Here is a 20,586-nt window from a genome sequence, read left to right as displayed (position 1 = left end):
AGAGAAAAAAAAACCAAAAAAAACTTCAAATCACATGCATCCCCTACCACTGTCCTGGCTGGCATTCCCCTCAAGCATAATGTTCTTTGTGTTTCTTCGATATGTCAAATTCACTCATATTTCATAGTACTTGTTCTTGCTGTTCTTTCTGACAGGAATGTTTCTGGCTAAAAGACCACATTAACTCTGGCTTCACTCAATGCAGAAAACTGCCTCCTTCATAAACCTACTCTTCTGAAGCCTAGGGGAGATTCCACACTCATCTTATTCTCTGGCTCTCTGGCCTGCTCTAATTTTCCATCTCAGTGATTAGAGTCATCACACGCATTATTAACTTATCATGTTTCCCGCACCGGAACAGAAACCCCACGAAATGGGTCAATGCTTGGTTAATTCACTGCTCAGCTGCTAACGTCAAGATTACTTCTTGGCACACAGATATTAAAGTGACTCAAATATATCATAATGTTCTAATTTCTCCCCCCAATTAACATATATATTTAATAAACCCACAGGAAGTCTAAATAAAGCTGAAGGGATTTAAAATTTGTTCTCGTTCTCTGTCTTTTTCTCTCTCCCCCCTCCCTCATTCCTCCCTCCCTCCTTCCCTCCCCTCTTTCCCCCCCCCTCCCCTCCCATCTCTCCAGGATCACTTGATCACTTGATCACTTGACTTCCCGTTAATCATCAATTTGCTTGAGCGGGCGCCAGTAACATCTCCGTTTGTCCCTCTCCAGGATAAGCAACAATAAACAAACAGAGCTGAAAATCTGAAACCTCTTTTCTCCTTCTTCAAAGACATAACAATAGAAAATAACACAGAGAGTCAGGAACAAAATCACAACATTTATTGAATACCTTCATGACACTGAGACTAAGCTTTAAAAGGCCAACCAAAGAGCAAGGCCTAGGAAGAACCTACCTGCTGTATAAAGCCCATGCAGAGCTTACCTGTGATATGCGCTGGCTGCCTCCTTTTTCAGCTGCAGGTGCTCACTTAAATAACCCAACATTGTGAAAGCTGGAGCGTAATTCGGAATTCTCTCTGGAAATACAAAAATACAATTTCTTAATATGTGCATCCTGGTTGTATTTATAAAACATTGGGTCTATTTTTTCGGGCTAGACCGATAGCACAGCAGATAGGGCATCTGCCTTGCATGTGGCCAACCCGGGTTTGATTCCTTCATCCCTCCAGAGAGCCTGGCAAGCTACTGAGAGTATCCCGCCCGCACGGCAGAGCCTGGCAAGCTCCCAGTGGCATATTCGATATGCCAAAAAACAATAACAACATGTCTCACAATGGAGACATTACTGGTGCCCACTCAAGCGAAATGATGAACAATGGGAGGGCAGTGCTACACTGCCACAGGTTTATTTTCAGTTTCTCAATGTGTCCACTGCCAGACTATCTACTGTAATTGTTGGCATTATTAAGAATAGAAGTTTTCAATGCCTCTTTTGCAAACCACAGCACCCAAAAGGAGAGAGAGAACAAAAGGGAATGCCCTGCCATAGAGGCAGGGTGAGATGGGGGGTTGGGGGATGGCAGGGATACTGGGATCCGTGGTGGTGGAGAATGGGCACTGGTGGAGCGATTGGTACTCAATCATTGTATAACTGAAACCCAAGCACAAAAGTTTGTTAAGTCTACAACTGTACCTCATGGTGTTTCACTGATAAAAATTTTTTTAAAAAAAAGGAGTTTTTGATTACAAATTATCAGTAATCATTTTATAACTTAAGTTACTGAATAATGTTTACTGTTACGGATCTTTCCTACTTACATACTGATACTCAAATGTTCTTATCCCAAAGGTATAATAATTTGAAACTGTGGCTCATTTAGTTGTGACATTTATAAAGAAATTCTTTCTTTGGCTAGTCAGGGGTTCTAGAGATTAAATTTATCAAGAATTCACAATTTCTGTCACAATTTCTGTGGGGTTTTCATTAATTAAATCAGGATTGCACACTAGAATAAGGAATTCAGTATTCTGAAATTCTAATGTTGGAAACATCACACATCTACTAATGCACAAAAGAAGAAAGATGTCAAACCTACATAAAAAGTCGTCTCTAGAAGCAAGCCTTCAAAAATTCCTCAAATTGTTTAACTGAGTAGTGTAACCATATGCTATGCAATGTTTAATTAGGTTTAACATTCAAAGCATTAGATGAAACTCAGTCAATTGTTCTTGAAAAATCCTAGCCATGGACAAGGAGAGGATCACCAAAACAGTTGAACTGAATCAAAGGTGATGTGCGCCTTTTGCAGTTGGCAGGATGAGAGGCTGCCACATTCTCTCTTGCCCTTCTCCTAATTTGCAAGCCCTTTTTTGGCTAGGCATGTATACCTGGATTTGTCAAATGGGTATATGATATGGCTCCATTATATGGTTAAAAAACTTATTCTGCGTAACTGCAAGGATATAATGCTCATTACTCTGGATGTCTTAAATTTGTAGAAAGCTAAGGATTTTTTTTTTTTTTTTTTTTTTTTTGCTGAGGGAGAGGGTTGGTAGAATTGGTTTGTTCAAGGCTTACTCCTGGCTCTGCACTCAGGAATTATTCCTGGTGTTTCTGGGGGATGACATGGCATGCCAGGGACCAAACCCTGTTCAGCCATGTGTAAGACAAACATACTACCTAATGTTACTATCTCTCTGGCTCAGATTTGAGTCTTCATATAAACCCTTTACATATGAAGACTCAAATCTGAGCCAGAGAGACAGAAATTACTACTGGCAGTGCTCAGGGGACCACATGGGATGCTGGGAATTGAACCCAAGTTGGTCACGTGCAAGGCAAATGTCCTACCTGCTGTGCTATCACTCCAGCCCCTCATCACTCAACCTTACCAAGTTTAAGAAATAGGTTGCTTAGTCACTGGGGGAAGGGAAGGCAAATTCCTATCTTAAGAAGCACTCATTTTTCATTAGAAATTAACAAAACAATTTTTTAATCATTTCAACAGTTGACTGCCTCAAACAGGCCCCAGTAACGTCTCCTTCGTCCTAGCCCTGAGATTATATTCAAGGCTCTTTAGGAGAATGAGACCCATCATTGTTACTGGTATTTGGCATATTGGGTACGCCACGGGGAGTTTGCCAGGCTCTGCTGTGTGGGCAGGCTACATTTGGTAGCCTGCCAGTATGTCCAAAGTAGGAATGAGATAATAAGATGGTGCAGTTAATTCTTTAACCATATAGCAGTTAATTCTTTAAATCATTTTGACAGTTAACCCATTACACAAGTAGCTTACCAACATATTTGCTCATAACAACTTGCGCTGCTGGAACAGCATTCATCTGGAGGATGTTGTAACGGTACAGCTCTGTCTCTCTGTTGCTTTTATCCTGCAGTGTCGTACAGACCCAATAGGCATAACCTATTGCTCCCTCGGTCTTTAAAAACAAGCCAGAGACAACAAGTATACACAGATTAATCAATCCGACAATAAACATTAAGGAATGAAGCGATGCACTTTTTAACACGGCAAATACGCCAACGATTAAGCACCTTTAGATGAAGGGTCTCTCTGATAATACACAGCTAAGAATATATTTAAATCACTTGCTCTAATCTCAAACAGAAGAAACAAGTGGGAGAAAATAAGACACAGAAAACAGCTCTGAACTGATGGGTTGGTTTTTCTCTTTTCAGGACCATTTCCACAGATTAAACTAATTTTTACCAAATAAAAGAATTATAAAATACTTTCACCAGTATCCAGATTACCTAAGTCTACTCCTTACCTTATGCTCATTTCTTCTACAGCCTAGTTCCTTTCTATATGACTAACGCACATCTAATTAAATCCCAGTGTTATTTTTTCAACCTTTCTTGAAAGAAGATGAAAATGAGGACTTCCTTAACTAAAAATAGTTTTCTGTTCTAAGAAAGAGTAAAGAGTAGCAACAATCACTGTCATTAATATCTTATAATAATTATTTTCTCAACGAAACTAACACTTTGGGGTTGGAGCAATAGCTCAGAGGGTAGGGCATTCGCCTATGATCTCTGAGCATAGAGCCAGGAGTAAACCCTGAACACTGCTAAGTGTGGTCCAAACACACACACACACACACACACACACACACACACACACACACACACACACACATTAATTCTTTACTCATTAAGGAATGTCCAATAATGCTGAAATTCTTACATGCATACTAAGTTCTGTAGTATGCCTGAAGAGGTCCATAGTGTCATAACTTCCAACCGTTTCTGCAATAAGAGCCTTAAAAAAAAAAAAAAGAGGAAAAAGATTCTACTTAGTATGTATAATATGAAAACACATTAAGTAAAACCTAAAAATCAAAGCTTCGTATGCTCAACTTAAAAGCAAAACTAACTTCATTTAGTTGCTAGCACAGTTCCCTGACTTAAAGCACCAGACAGATATAAAATTGGCCCTTGAAGGGCTCAAACAACAGTACAGCAGGTAAAGGACTTGTACAATGCCAAACAGGGTTCGTCCTCAGCATCCCACATGGTCCCCTGAGCACCTCCAGGAACTATCCCTGAGTGTAAAGCCAGGAGTAACCCTTGAGCCATGCTGGGTATATCCCCAAAAAAACAAAACTAAGAAAATTGGCCCTTGAGCCAATGAATACTTTGCAACTGGTTTCAGAACCCATCCGCAATCAGTCAGGAGCAGAAACGTCCTCCTAAATTGCCCAAGACATTGATGAAGCTCTATTACCTTTCTTTTCCCTCTCACCCTCTGTCATAACAGTTGTCTGCGATACTATTCTTGGCCTCAGGATCCCCTGAGTACCACCTGGGTGGCACTTTCATAAAGAGTCACATGTGAGGCCGGTATGTGGGAGGGTGACCCCACGATACCCTGAGCACGGCTGAGTACAGAGCAGGCTGGCCCCAGTGGCCCAAACGTCTCCACACCCTCAGACCCTCAACTCAATTTCCCACTGGCCCCTCAACTAGCCCTGGGCAAGCCGAACATTGCCTGGGAGGCCCTCCCACCCCAAAAGGAGGCCTGTTCCCCTAGATATCCCATTTCTATAGACCTGCGGCAGTGTCAGCATGTTTATTTGCGAAACCTGCCTCAATAAACAAGTGCCAGAAGCACTAGTCCACAGATGGAAGTTTGCCACAGGGGGCGTGAGCGGGGTACAATTAGGACAAAGAAAGGACAGTGATGACGGTGATAGTTGGAAATGACCACTTTGGACAAAAACTGAATGCTGAAAGGAGGTAAAGGGATACACATGAAACTGGAAACACTGGTGATAGGAAATGTATACCTGTTGTTGGAGAGTCACCCAAAGTGTCTTAGGCGTCATCAATGAATTGCCCTTTTTCCTCCCCCCCAAAGAAATTTACAGTGCTCTTGAGAGCACTCCTAGACCCCCAAGTTTATCTTTAACCTTTCCTTTGTATTTTATCTCTCATCGTCACAATTCCCCAAGTCAAAAACTTGCTTGTATCTCTGAATTTTGCATTTGAAGCGAATTACTTGCTTTTCTATTTCCCCTGTATCCTTTTCATATTTTATCATAGAGCAATGTTCTTTGCTTAAACACAGAAAGACCATCAATACTATGCTCCTAATATTTAGGAGTTGATTGACTGCAAAATATACCTAGTCCTGGGCATCTGTTATAATTACTTCACTCAGGCTTCAGTTGCCATAGTTTCTAACACCTATAAAGGAAGGTCCTGCCGTGGGACTGGGATGGACCCCAGGCAAGCATCAAAGCTACCTGGCATCAAAATGGGACAATCTAGGAAGCAAAAATGCATGGTCTGGATGCAAGTTTTTATGACTTAAGAGATAGGACCCCCCATGGGGAAGGACTTAGTCTGGGATTTATGGCAAAAGCCCTGCCTGCCCTCAGAGCCCAGAGAACTAAGTTTTGGAACCTGTATCTCTTACTGTGTTTATCTAAATAACTGCAAGTATTAATAAGAAGTAAACTTAATTGTTTAATGTACAATAAAGAAAAAGAGAAAAGCAATACAGATGTTCCTTGCATCTCCTTGAGTTAATCCACTCAAGAGAACTGCCGCCACCAAAATGCTTTCCCTCCGTAAATGGTCAATCACTTCTATGTGCAGTCCTATACCTCAGCCCCCTTCAGATGTTCTAAAAGTATGCGAGCAGCCCTGCACTAAATGGGCCATTCTGACCATCAGTGTGTGGTCCTCCATCTCCTTCTCTGCTGGGGAGGCCGGGGAGGCGGCTCTTAGCCACCACACGTATGCACGGCCCACATTTTGAACTCACACTGGTGAAGGGACAGGTGACGGAACATTGTATGACTAAAACCCGATCATGAAAACACTGCAACTCTCGGTAATTCAATTAAAGAAAAAAACCAAACAGAAAACCTGCCTCAATATTGTTTGGATTCATTTGACATTACAGAAATTATGTAAAAAAAAAAAAGATTCCTCCGTCCCTCTTGGAGAGCCCGGCAAGCTACCGAGAGTATTCGATATGCCAAACACAGTAACAACAAAGTCTCCAATGGAGACGTTACTGGGCCCGCTCGAGCAAATCGACGATCAACGGGAGGGCCTTTACTTTACTTTACTTAGTTGGTTTAACTCATGTGGGATAGGACTGACAAAGGAAAGGGCAGCAAGAAAAAACAAAACTCATTCTGAGACTCTGTAGAAACTAGAGCGGTCCCCTCCCAGAGGAGAAGGGAGGTGGGGAACCAGGCTCCGCCCGCTGGCAATGGAGTGGACAAGTTTCATGCATGCAGAGATGTGAGGCCCAAGTGTTTAAATTCTATAGGTAAAGAACCAATGAATTGAAAAACACAACAGCAAACAAGTGTGAAAGCAAATTGGAGAATTTTACAGAAAATTAGAAAACATATTAATCAAAACGATATCTCTAAATGTACCTCTTTTTTCTCCTTTATATAAGAATATAAATATTATACTTTAGATAACAGATTTTTAAAAGCATTGCAATGCCAGAATGATAAGGTTCAAAGTTCTCAAAGGAAAGCTCAATCTTTATATGGTGTGAGACCTTGATATTTAGTAATCTTAACTTTAATTCCCACATCTATAGCGTGTAACTACCAGCACCATCTGATAAGATGTTCACTAAAAAAACACAAAGGGCCCAGCTCAAATTAAGCCCTCAATTATTATAATCATTGTTACTTATGGTAACAGGTTATTTAAATAATTTATATGACTACGTTTTCTATAGCAGTCAAGTTTGTAAAGAACTCTGTGCTGTATATCTTACCTGTCCAATCCAGCACATCAAATAAGATGGGTCAAGGGACTGAGCCATTTTGAAAGCTTCATGAGCTTGCTAGGAAAAAAGGCAAATATCACAACAAGTCACCTTATAAACTTAACATATTATATTCCTTATATTTAAAAAGCATAAAGTGGAAGAATTTAAAAAGTCAACCCTATTCATATGAATACACAGTAATACATATATATGCACTGAATACGCATATGCACTGAAAACCTCAATGTTTAAAAATAATTAGTCATGCTTAAAAAGTTTTTTCACTACATAGTTTTAGAACATTACAAGGATTGTACTGGCGCAATAAATAGTACAATGGGCAGGGCACTTGCCTTGCACATGGCCACCGGGATTCAATCCCTGGCATCCCATATGGTCAGTCGAGCACTGCCAGGCCCACTCAGGTTGGATCCTCAACACTTCCACATAGTCCTCCGAGCCCCACCAGGAGGGACCCTTGTGCACAGAGTTAGGAGTAAGCCCTGAGCACTGCCAGGTGTGGGTCCAAAGAACTAATAACTAATGAACTATTAGACATGTGTCGGAATCTGGGAGGCAAACCAGGGTCACCACTGAACTTGCACTAAATACTCAGGAAATTTTTAAAAACCATCACTTGGAAACATTAAGCTTCTTTTCCCTCTGCTCCAAAAAATAACATTATTACATGCTGCTTTACCTGGTTTTCTTAGTAATACACGCATAGGAGGAATGTCAGGGGCAACAACTGTGTCATGCACATTCACAGTTGACTAGCTAAGGTTTTTTTTGTTGAAATTAAAAATAGATGTTTCCAAATATAGTAAGATCCAAATTCCCACTGTCCTTCTTTCTATGTACAACTTTCTGAATCCTGTGGCAGAGACTTATTGTGACTCTGAGACTATGACAGAAGCTATTTCAAAAGGATGACAGTCAACATCATCCTTTGGATGGGACTGCAGAGCAAGTACAGTGGGAAGGGTTGCATGCCAGCCAACCCTGGTTTAATCCCTGACACCCCATATTGTCCCCTGAGCCCTGCCAGGAGTGATCCCTAAGCACAGAGCCAGGAGTAAGCCCTGAGCATTGCTGGGTGTGACCCCAAAACTGAGAAGAAAAAAAAAAAAAGAATTCATACATATACCAAAATTTGAGATGTACTATTATCTATAGATCTGAGGAAACTCATGAATATCACCTAGAAACGTGCTCCCGGTTACTGAAATTCCAATTCTCTAACGTATAACTATTTAGGGGCTGAGTAATAGCACAGCAGAGAGGGACTCTGCCTTGCATGGGAATGAACCGGGTTCAATCCATGGTACCACATATGGTTCCCCAGGCACCACCAGGAGTAATTCCTGAATGCTGAACCAGGAGTAACACCTGAACGATGTCAGGTGTGGCCCCCAGCACCCCCCCCCAAAGTACAATAGTTTCTGTATAACAAATCACTTGTACATATAAAGGGATTCTGCCTTTTATATAATCAAACTTACTCAAGAGAAAGTTACAGTCTGAATTACGTAATTCAAACTCACTAGAGTTTGAATTATCTCCACAGACTTCACTCGCCTCATTTCCCAAAAGAGCCTCCAGAGAACTCTTCTTACATGCACCCAAATAAAAACACCCAAAGGACTCAGCACAGAATGATTCTAATCTCTAAATAAAAGTCAATATAATTCTAAAAACAAGTTTTTTGAATGGGGTGGAAAGGAAAATAAATGAAAACCAATGCTTAATATGCACCAACTGATAGCAATGTTCAAAATCTTTCTCTACGAAACCTTGAGCTGCTACGAAGAAGTCATACAATGTTATATAATGTGTATTCTTAATATGACCCCCAACTTACCTCAATGTTTTCATTTGCAAGATATAAAACTCCCAAGTTGGTCCATGCGACAGCATTCTAAATTAAAAAAAAAACACACACACACAAATAACCGCCATCATGCTCAAAGCCATTTCCCACATACTTGAGCTGAGCCACACACATAAGTGAAGTCCTACAGAACCCAGGTAATGCGGAGCTTTGTGACTGTGGACTCTAGGCTCAATGGGACCAGGAGCGGAGATCCTCTGTTCCTTCCCCCAGTCTCTGGAAACCCAAGGGTCACACCCATAAACCACCTCCGTCTGGCGCCAGATAATGTCATCATTGGCCACCACCAGATCCTATGGCTGCTGCTTCTGAAAGGGAGCATAAAATGAGGCCCCATAACCATGCCTGGACTCCGTTCCAGGTTGTTTCACACGGGGTGCCCCAGAGGGGGGTGGGTGAGAGCCCTCTCCACCACAAGGGATTCAGTCCCGGAAGCCAAAAACCTCCACAACGCAACTCACTGCCACACATGCTACCCATGTGCTTGGGCTGAGCCTCACATATGAATAAACATATTCCTGGACCACACGGCCGCTTTTGTAGCTGCATGACACATCATAAGACACTGCCTACCCCTTGTCCATAATTATCATACCACATTTGATGGGGTTTAGATAGTAAGCAACAAATTCATAAAGGGAAATATTTAATTAAAACAGAAAACTGATACATGCAACCATAAGAAACTACTTCCTTAATTGCAAAGGATACATTACTAAATACATTCAAACCCAGTTACATCTTATTCCCTCCATATATATGTATGCATATATACATATTTTCAGATATATATTATACCAAAGCTCACATCACCCAAACCTTAACAACATGTTAGTGATATCCTATATAATGTCTTAATGGCCCCTACCAAATTAGAACAATCTTCCCACTGTTTCCTATGTGAACACTTTTTTGTAAGCATGTTCAGCAGTTCTTCATAACGGACAATACGAAATATATTATTTCGGTTGTGTTTTGGGACAGGGCTTGGGGCTTGGGATGGAAACATCCCAAATTTGGTGGTGGGAAAGTATAATGGTGGTGGGATGGGTGTTTGAATATTAAATGTGATCAAATATTGTGAACTAACTTATAAAATTTTTAAAAATTTAAAAATATATATAGAATACTCACAATTTGTTCTGACTGGATTGATTTGATGAAACAGTGCTGAGCAAGGGCATAATTTTTAATTCCTGAAAAAAATTAAAAAGTTAACGGAACTGAACTTTATTATCTGAGCCCACAATCTTCTAAAACAAAGTAGTACTCAGTTCTTACCACTATAACATGAAACCACACCAAGAGCATTCCAGTATAAATGGTTACTACTGTCGAGCCTCACTGCCTTTTTGAGACACTGAAAAGTAAAATAAGATGGATTCTTATTTCTTAGAATATCAGTAAGTAAGTAAGTAAGTAAGTAAAGGCCCTCCCGTTGATCATCGATTTGCTCGAGCGGGCCCAGTAACGTCTCCATTGGAGACTTTGTTGTTACTGTGTTTGGCATATTGAATACGTCACGGGGAGCTTGCCAGGCTCTGCCGTGCGGGCGAGATACTCTCGGTAGCTTGCCGGGCTCTCCGTGAGGGGCGGAGGAATCGAACTCGGGTCGGCATGTTGGCTGCATGCAAGGCAAACGCCCTACCACTGTGCTATGTGAAGAATATCAGTATTCATCAATAAAGATGTGGTTTATGTGAACCAGTACTTATATGATCCAAGTGTACACAGTATTTATATCATCAAACATTCAGAAAAGCATTAGTTTTTGCTTAAAGTTTATGGAAAATTTAGAAAAACCATACATGTAGAGATTTCTCCAACAACTCATTGAGCTCATTCCCGCTGCTGCCTGATTCTGCAAGATGCTGTACTCGGCGATAATAATTAATTCCAAGATCACACCATGTGTTAGATGTTGACATTAATTTTAATGCACGACCATAACACCTAGGGAAACATAAAAGTGAATGTCATGTCTTGTTATAATATTCTAATTCAATCTGAATGTTGCAAACTGACAATTTTTGTAATTACCTTCCTCCAAGATGGAGGAGTTCATTTTTGTTTAATACTTGTTTTCCTTCTTTCTGACCTAATAGAACTCCTAAAACACTGACATTCACTTTAGCTGGTGAGACAGCATGCAGGCTGGTACAAGCATCCCCAACTAGCTTCCACAGGCAAGACACATCAGCTCGATGCTGCAGAGCCCTAAGAAAAGAAAAAGAAAGAAAAGTAAATGTGCTTCTTATAAATTATTTTCAGTAAGTATACAGCTTACTCTCCTCCATTACTGCTGATAATTAAAACAGAAAACTTATACATGCAATCATGATAAGAAACTTACTTCCTTAATTAATTGTGAAGAATACATTACAAAATACATTCAAACCCAATTGCATCTTATTCCCTCCTTGAAAAAAGAAGAAAAGGGGCTGGAGCGATAGCACAGTAGGTAGGTGTTTGCCTTGCACATGGCCGACCCAGGTTCGATTCCCAGCATCCCATATGGTCCCCCAAGCACCATCAGGAGTAATTCCTGAGTGCATGAGCCAAGAGTAATCCCTGTGCATCGCCGGGTATGACCCAAAAAGAAAAAGAAAAAAAAAAAGAAGAGGAAAGAAGAATTGCTCTAGAAGTTTGTAGGCAAGAAATTCTGCAAAAATTATTTTAGTGTTCCTCATTATTTTTGCTTAAAGAAGCAGAAATCACATAAAACTGATAAATGTTTCAGGATCAGTTAAGTTTTAATACTGACTTTTTAAAACTATGTTCATGTTTGATTAAATAATAACTGAGCCAATAACATGAATAATTCTCTTTTAGCTGACTATTGTAAACTCATGTTTTTGCTTCTAGATCTTGCCTCATGTCAAAAATTGAACACTAAAAAATACATTGCATCTCAAATATACATGGTGCTCCAAAGAAATTTTACTCTTTGAGATTATGTATTTCAACAATACTAAAATTCTAAATATAAAAATGTGTAAACCCACCTATTAAAGCAAATAAGATAGGATGTCCACTCAAAAGAAACATAGTAATTAATTGTGGAGATATAGGACACTCCTTTTTAAACTGAGAAAAATATCAGAGACATGTTTCATTTTTCTCTTCTTGAGATCTTATAATTAAAATAGAGAAATTCTATTTAAGCCAAGTCTTGATAATAAGCAATCACAAACAGTGATGTAACCAGCAGATGGACAAGCAGATGGAACATTTTTCATAGCCTTTTCTATTCGTGGGGCCCAGCCAAAATATCATTTTCCAGTGTATCCCTGAGAAATAAGATTAATGATTGCAGCCATCACAGAAAGAGCACAGGGAAGATCAGGAGGAAGGACAAGAGTATTTGTAGTTGCTTCACCTAAAATATCTAAACATGGTTTCCAAATTTGACAGCATAAAAAAGAGAAAACAGAACAGAAAGAGAAATGGGCCATTCTGACCATTTAACTCCTTGAAAATTCAATGGAAATAAAAGTTATCAAATGAAGTGACTTCTGTTATTCTTACAAAAGAACTGCAGTAAGTCAAACCTTTCAAATCTCGAAGTAAATATAACTTTGGGGATTACATACATACTTAGAAGCAAGCACGCCGAATACATTATATTTGGTTTCTAATGCTATGTGCTTTCCAGAACAAAATTTCTCAAACTCAGAAAACAGTGTTGGGGCTCAAGTGTTATCACCTAAAGGTGTAATTACATTTACATTTACAAATATTAAAACATGAACATCCCTTCATGACACCTTCCTTTTTGGAAAGAGCGATGATCTGAGTCTTGGAATGCAGCAAATAAAACTCAAGGGGAGGAAAAAGGTAAAGATTTTCCTTTAGGGGACAGAGCAATGAAAAACCTAACCCTAACCCTAAATGTACCTAGCCTGTGCCCAAGTCTACCAATTAGCCTATAACTGAAAACCGCCTCATATCTAACTTTGAAAGGCAACTTCACACAGAGCCAAACCTACACCCTAATTCTCACCCCAAACCTAACCCAAACCTTAAACCCTAATCCGAAAATTAACCCTAGAGTAACCTTACCCTTGCCAATGCCTCAACCTATAAATTAGCATAAATTTAATAATCACCCTATAGTTAACACTCACTTTCCACTTTAAACACAGCCAAAAATAAGCTTAAACCATAATATGAATGCTAAACCTAATCTAACTCTAATCATAACCTTAACCCTCTACTAGCTTCACTTTAGCCTAGAACTGAATTTACCAACAACCAAAATTTAACAATCCCTCTATATCTTCCATTTTGTAGCTTTGAAAATAGCCAAATTTAAACTTTAACCAAAACAAGGAACCTAATCCTAATCCTAATCCTGACCCTACACTGAACCCTTATATTAAGATTTACCTAAATTTATGCTCAGTGGCAACTCTGGCTCTCTAATTTTAACATTTGCCCAGTAGTTGCCATTTTCAATCTCAAGCATAGCAATAATTAAACCCTAACCCTAACAAAAAAACCTAATGCTGATCCTAACGTGAACCCTAACCGACACCCTAAGCCAACGCCAGCCTAGTCCCATGCCCAGAATATCTGCTGTGACCAAGAACAAGAAGCTGCTGGTGCCCAGCACAAAACTAATACCACACATATTACAGAATTAACTGGTTGGTTAAAAATTCTGTTAATTGGTCTCTTGCTCTTTATGTCTGTGTTTTTTTTTGGGGGGGGGGGGGGGGAGGAGATTTACACCCGGCAATGCTCAGGGGTTACTTCTGGCTCTGCACTCAGGAATTACCCCGGTGGAGCTCAGGGGAACATATGGGATGCTGGGAATCGAACCTGGGTCAGCTGCGTGCAAGGCAAATGCCCTACATGCTGTGCTATCACTCTAGTCCCTATATCTGGTATTTTTAATACCGTTATCTCTGACACAGAAAGATACTAAGAAAACAAAAGCAAGGAAAACTAAGAGTGATACCAACCAAGTAAAATACTCCAGGGCTCTCTCTACATAGTCCACAGCTTTCCCATCCAGATAATCCACGAGAGCTGCTTTTGCCATCATGAGATGGCACTCGCCCAAGCCTAAAAAGAGGGAAATTTGCAGTTGTGAAAATAGGTTAAAAAGGTTTGACATGAAATTCTGAGTTTACTGGCGTCACATTACAGAAAACAAACTATTATTTTATAAATATTAATTTTAAGCATGGTCCTGGGTATATTTAGTAAAGAATCAAATGGCAAGTTCTATTATAGTAAATATACGCTAAAAATGATTTACAAACAAACAGAAACTATGGAACTGACTTTGGACTAACAACTACTGTTAAAATCTTGGCTCTGAAAACAGGGGTGTCACCTCAGTGTAAGTCTATCACGTGCTATTTATAGGTGTTGTGAAACTAGGATTTTTTGGGGGGTGGGATGGGGCAGGCAGGTTAGGAAAAGCCACACCTAGTGGTGCTCAGGGGTGACTCCTGGCTCAGGAGTTTGCTCCAGTGGTACTGAGACTGATCCCAAAACTCCTACATGCAAGGCAAGAGCTCTAGCCTACTGAACTGTCGCGCTGGCCCATTAAAAATAAAATTTGAACTTTTTGCATTCAAAACTGTATTGCAAATTGTACCATAAAGGCTGGAGTGATAGCACAGTGGTAGGGTGTTTGCCTTGCGCGTGGCTGGCTCAGCCGAGCCGGGTTCCATTCCTCCACCCCTCTCAGAGAGGCCGGCAAGCTACCAAGAGTATCTCACCGTCATAGCAAAGCCTGGCAAGTTACCCGTGACATATGCAATATGCCAAACACAGAAACAAAAAGTCTCACAACGGAGACATTACTGGGCCCGCTCGAGCAAAGCGATGAACAACGGGAGGACAGTACTACAGTGCTACCATAAAACTGAATAGAATTGTAATTTTCCAAACATTTAAAAAATGTGAGTTCTTGTCTTGAGGTAAGAGTTATTCAAGAGCCTGACAGCACAAAAGTCAACGCAAATGCCCGGCATGCAGGTCTGGCTATAACAGGGGTCTGAATCCTGGCACCGCCAAATATTACCCAGGAAGTAAAAGAAAAAAGATTCAAAAGGTTTTGAAGGCCAGGTTACATACCACTAAAACACATACTATGTCTGACTTAAGTCTCAATTGTCTCTTAGAAAGGGAAAGGCAACAGAGGAAAACATATTCTTTTCAAGTATTTAGGCAGAGTCCTAAGAGATTATATATTGATGGTGCCAATTTACTTTATAAGAGCCAAAAACAGTTCGTCAAAAGGAGTAGGAACTGAACTTAATTTTGATAACTGCAAAAGTTAACCTCTCAAGTTTGAAAGCTGAGAACTGTGAGCTTCTAGAATTTAAAAAGCAATTTAAAAGGCAATGATATTCTTAAAATGACAAAACAGGGAACACACAGAATCAAACAATGACAAACCCTCAGCTATGGATTTAAAAACTGATAAACATGGGAGGGGGAGAAGGTGAAGAAAGTGAACACGGGACTGCACGTGGCATGGGGGACAGTACTGGAGTGCAGTGACTCTGTGCATCACGCCATAAATACCAACACGATCGCTACTATGCCAAATAAATTATAATGGTTAAATAAAATAAAGAGGCTGGAGCGATAGTACAGCAGGGAGGGTGTTTGCCCTGCACGAGGCCACCCAGGTTCAATCCCCAGGATCCCACACAGTCCCTCGAGTACCGCCAGCAGTAATTCCTGAGTGCAGAGCTAGGAAGAACCCTGAACACTGCTGGGTATGACCCAAAAATCCAATAAATAAATAAATAAATAAGTGAAGTAAAAAAGAAAACTAAAGATACTGGTATCTTGAGGACACAGTGAATTAAGTGTCGAATACTGAAGCAGGGGAACGCTTGTTTCAAAGTTGACAAGTTGCCATGCCACCTGTCTAAAGACTGAATGAGTCTCTACCTTATGACTACTGAGCTGTAATGAAGTTAGTTTGCTCTTCCTCTATTCAAAAGAGGCTCAGGCAGGACACTGGCTCTTGACTAAAGAAATCTTTTTCTAGTTACTCAATGTGCTTAGGAAATTTACTCCAAGATCTTACACTTAAGTATCACAAGTTAAAGGAGGTAACGGGACAGAAATTACCTTTCAAAGCAGGCACATAATCCTCTTTCTTTTTAATGATCAGCTGGTACTGAGCGACCGCCTCCTTGTACTTGCCAAGGATTTGCTGTATTGCTGCAACCTTAAACACACTGTACGTGGATTCCGGGTTCAGCTCGCTGGCTTTTGTGAAGGATTTCAGGGCTGTTGTGTAACCACCTCTGCTGAGGTAAGCTTCTCCCAGTGACTCCCAACAATTGAAGTCCTTCGGGTCTGCTCTTAATGCTGCCTGCAAACTAAAATTTTAAAAATTGACAGTAAGAACAACAAAACAGTAAGATGATGAAAAGTAATGGTACTACTTTCACATCTGAAAGGAAGCTGTAAAATAACTCATCTGTACCACATATATCCAAGGTTCTTTGGATTTACAAAGGTTCTATTAAAGGCTGGAGCGACAGCACAGCAGTAGGGCGTTCGCCTTACAAGCGGCCAACATGGCCGACCCGAGTTCGATTCCTCCGCCCCTCTCGGAGAGCCCGGCAAGCTACCGAGAGTATTCGATATGCCAGACACAGTAACAACAAAGTCTCCAATGGAGACGTTACTGGGCCCGCTCGAGCAAATCGACGATCAACGGGAGGGCCTTTACCTTTACCTATTAAAGGCAGGTAAGCCTGTTCAAGACTTGAATTTTTTTAAATTTTATTTATTTATTGCTTTTTTTTGGATCACACTTGGCGATGCACAGGAGTTACTCCTGGCTCTGCACTCAGGAATTACTCCTGGCAGTGCTCAGGGGATCATATGGGATGCTGGGAATCGAACCCGGGTCGGCTTCGTGCAAGGCCAATGCCCTATCCGCTGTGCTATTGCTCCAACTCCCAAGACTTGAAATTTTTTAACATGAAGAAATCTTACTACAATTTCAGAAAAAATAAGAATAAAACGTATATATATGGCTAATATTTTAATTATGGTTTAGGTAACTTAGTTATAATACTATTAACTAACATTTTTAGTTCTGATGTACAAAAGTATATCATCACCACCAAAATGCCCACTTCCTTCGACCACTGTTTTTCTTTATTACTCTTAGGTTCCATGTTTACAACACAGATCACAGATCATCCTGTTATTCATCGATTGCCTCGAGCAGGCCCCAGTAACGTCTCCTTCATCCTAGCCCTGAGATTATCTTCAAGGCTCTTTAGGAGAATGAGACCCATCATTGTTACTGGTATTTGGCATATTGGGGACGCCACGGGGAGTTTGCCAGACTCTGCCATGTGGGCAGGCTACATTCGGTAGCCTGCCAGTTTGTCAAATTAGGAATGAAATGTCATAGTAAGATGTTGCACGGCCGCGGGATCTGGTTTTTATAGTCTCAGAGTCTTGGCCGCTGATGGGATTACACAGCGCCAGGGGGCCAGTTGGTGGGTGTGACCCCCGCCTACTGGAATTTGGAGGATCTGGGTGGAGGAGTCGAGCATCCTCCACCCAGATCCTCCTCCACCCAGTTTACAACAGTGTTGACATTTATGATTTTAGTGTAGAGGTCTCTCACCTTGCCACCACTAATGCACCCATTACCCTCCACCACTGCCCTTTTGTTACTGCCAGTCCACCTCGCCATTTCTCCCTCCAGCTCCCCCTAACCTGGAATTCTCAGTTCAGTTTGTAAAGAAATCGTGACCAGGGGCATATGTTGCCCAAGCTCATCTGCTGCCTGTGCCCATGTGTTGCTGCTGAGCACAAGTGGTGCCCAAGAACATGCTGCCTGCATGTCCCATCTTCAGATGAGCACTTTCATCTATAAGGCTGGGATGTGAACTGAGGCTCCCTCTCCACTCTGGAGAAGCCCACATTGTCTCTCTGTCTCTCTCCCTCCCTCTCTACCTCTGTCTCCTCCCCACTTCCTCAGAACTTCCAAGTAAAATGTTATATTTCAAAAAAATAAATAAAGGAAAGATCTTCAGTTTCCCCCACTACCGGAATAAGGATAAATCTCAGTGTGCTTCTTGATAGCCTATAAATCCCCACCTATTCTACCAAACCAGAAATACCGAAATTAAAACTATGACTAACCACTTAAATATACATCATCAACTACTATTTCCACGGGAAAACTCAAAATGTTTATATTCTACACGTTAAAGTTAAAAATAACTTTATCTTGGGGGCCAGAGAGATAGTACAGCGGGTGGAGCATTTGCCTTGCCTATGGCCAGCCCAGTTGTAGTTGTAGTTACTTAAGTGATTAAGTGATGGCCAGCCCAGGTCCAACTCCCAGCATTCCATATGGTCCCCCAAGCACAACCAGGATAGTAATTCCTGAGTGCAGAGCCAGGAGTAACCCCTGAGTATCACCAGGTGTGATCCCCCCCCAAAAAAAAAGATAATCCCCCTTTATCTTTATTGGGACATATTTTATTTATCCTTAAGTACAGTTCAAACAGACTGACTAACCGTTAACTGCTCCACATACCTGGAAATAGTCAAACACGTACCCCAAGCCCAAACACTGCACATCAGCAGGAAAATAATATCAGTGTTAACTTAGGTGAGTTTTTTGAAAACTATTCCTTTTAATTCTCCACTAGGCTATCTCCGTAACAACAGAGATCATTTATTCCATTTCTACAACTCCAGTGCCTTGCAGATAAGAAAAACCCCTCAACGACTTGGGTAAATTTCACTATTCTTTTCCTTGTAGATAGGATTTATCAAGGCCTCTTATAAAGCTCTTTTTTGTTTTTGTTTTGAATTGAATCGGTGTTTAACTGAAAAAACCACTAGGGATTCTGGCAGAATTTGAACATAACAGGGCGCCGTACTCAGCCACTGCTTGACCATGCTGCCCAGCCTTCAAATAGTATAGCCCGCGCCGGAGCCAGGCCCACTTGGCGGTTCCCGCGCTGGCCTTCTGGGTCACAGCTGTCAGGAGGGCCAAGGCAGTCTCCTAATAGGAAGAAAGAGATGATTACTAAAGACATGAAATACTGTAAAACTACAGAAAACCTACGTGAAATACAAAGATATGCCTCCAGTTATTACGTCTGAAGTAATTACACTCAGAGATCCTGAGAACAGACCAAAAAAATGACCATCACTCCGTAACTCACTCAGCTGGAGTGAGTTAAAGAGTCAATGAGAGTCAATGAGCACGCTGACGCTGGCACTGTAATTTGCGTTAATTAAGCGATATCAAAGTGTCAGCCACCACTGGTATGCACCAGTGGAAACATGAAAATATCTGCCAAGGAAAAGAAAGATTAGCACATTTGTCATCAGAGGCAAAAGCTTTTCTATTAATACGTTAATATACTGAAATATTTATATTAATATAAGTCAATGATAGCAATTTATATATTCATGTATAAGTTAATTTTAATAAATGAACTTTATTAAACGAATATGTTTAATAAAATATTCAATTTCTATTTTAAATTTTAAAGCATGTTTAAGCCAGTTAGTCGTTAAAAAAAAGAGAGAAAAGAAAGTTTTCCTGTTTTAGCTACAAAGAAAATTTTAAAAAATAACTTTCAAATACACATACATCAATATATTGCTGTTTCCATGGCGTTTGCAATCAAACATACCATCTCTTCCAGTTCTACACTTAAGTCAACCGCCGCAGCTCCAGCTTCAGTATCAGAGTCATCCAGTTCAAAAGCTTTCCTGTAGCACCCGCGGGCTCTGTTCCTATCACCTACTACATCTCTGTAGTAACGACCTAAATAGCAGAAAACTTTGCCCATGTACGGGTCTAGCTTGGCAGCCTTCAAAGTGAAAAGAAAAGTAAAAGAACATTAAAGCGTAATAGGATGGGTCTCTTTCGAAATGCAAATAAAATAAAAAACACAGATTAACTGGGTGAAGGAATTATTTTATTAGAGAGATATGCCCAAACACTTAAATTTTAAAATAAAATTGAAAACAGACCAAAAAAATGACCATCACTCCGTACAGAACAACTAGAAGATTATTTCTTTTTAAAAGAAATGTACATAGTCATTACTGCATTAATCTGCTTTCATGAGTCAAGATGACAATTAAGATCTCTCAATGTTAAACAAATAAAAACAGTAAATTCAGTACCTAAAAGTATGTAACATGTATATGCCTGTAAAACTACAGTAAAAACTATGTCTTCCAAGGATAATTATGTCTACTTTCAATGAGTTTCTTTTTTTTTTTACACTTATTTTTTTTCTTGAGTTTCTTAAATGACATAATTTCTTGGTTACATTTTCTACCTCAAAACCAATATATAAAATTCTCACAAAATATTATATATAAAGTTGAACACACAAAAAGCTCAACACAGAATACTTTTAAGTACTTCTCTTACACAAGTTTTTAATGATCTTATGAATCTAAGATTGACCTGTTT

The 20,586-nt window shown here is 40.3% G+C and overlaps 1 protein-coding gene across 1 annotated transcript in view; it reads right to left on the bottom strand.

Annotated features, from left to right (window-relative positions):
- The window catches only part of SKIC3 (SKI3 subunit of superkiller complex), an 82,853-nt gene that overhangs the window by 39,154 nt on the left and 23,113 nt on the right, over positions 1–20,586 (bottom strand). The window contains exons 14-26 of the mRNA XM_056112544.1: positions 19,793–19,972; positions 19,028–19,152; positions 16,233–16,486; positions 14,096–14,198; positions 11,169–11,345; positions 10,937–11,081; positions 10,410–10,488; positions 10,263–10,324; positions 9,099–9,155; positions 7,244–7,312; positions 4,175–4,249; positions 3,266–3,407; positions 952–1,045 (exon numbers count right to left, since the gene is read on the bottom strand). Coding sequence (XP_055968519.1) covers positions 952–1,045; positions 3,266–3,407; positions 4,175–4,249; positions 7,244–7,312; positions 9,099–9,155; positions 10,263–10,324; positions 10,410–10,488; positions 10,937–11,081; positions 11,169–11,345; positions 14,096–14,198; positions 16,233–16,486; positions 19,028–19,152; positions 19,793–19,972 — 1,562 coding nt within the window. The remainder of the gene's footprint in view (positions 1–951; positions 1,046–3,265; positions 3,408–4,174; positions 4,250–7,243; positions 7,313–9,098; positions 9,156–10,262; positions 10,325–10,409; positions 10,489–10,936; positions 11,082–11,168; positions 11,346–14,095; positions 14,199–16,232; positions 16,487–19,027; positions 19,153–19,792; positions 19,973–20,586) is intronic.

The sequence above is a fragment of the Sorex fumeus genome, unplaced genomic scaffold, assembly GCF_029834395.1.
Source record: "Sorex fumeus unplaced genomic scaffold, SorFum_2.1 ptg000018l, whole genome shotgun sequence".
NCBI classification, from domain to species: Eukaryota; Metazoa; Chordata; class Mammalia; order Eulipotyphla; family Soricidae; genus Sorex; species Sorex fumeus.
The sequence above is the reverse complement of the archived record's forward strand: the minus strand, read 5'-3'. Positions and strand labels throughout refer to the sequence as shown.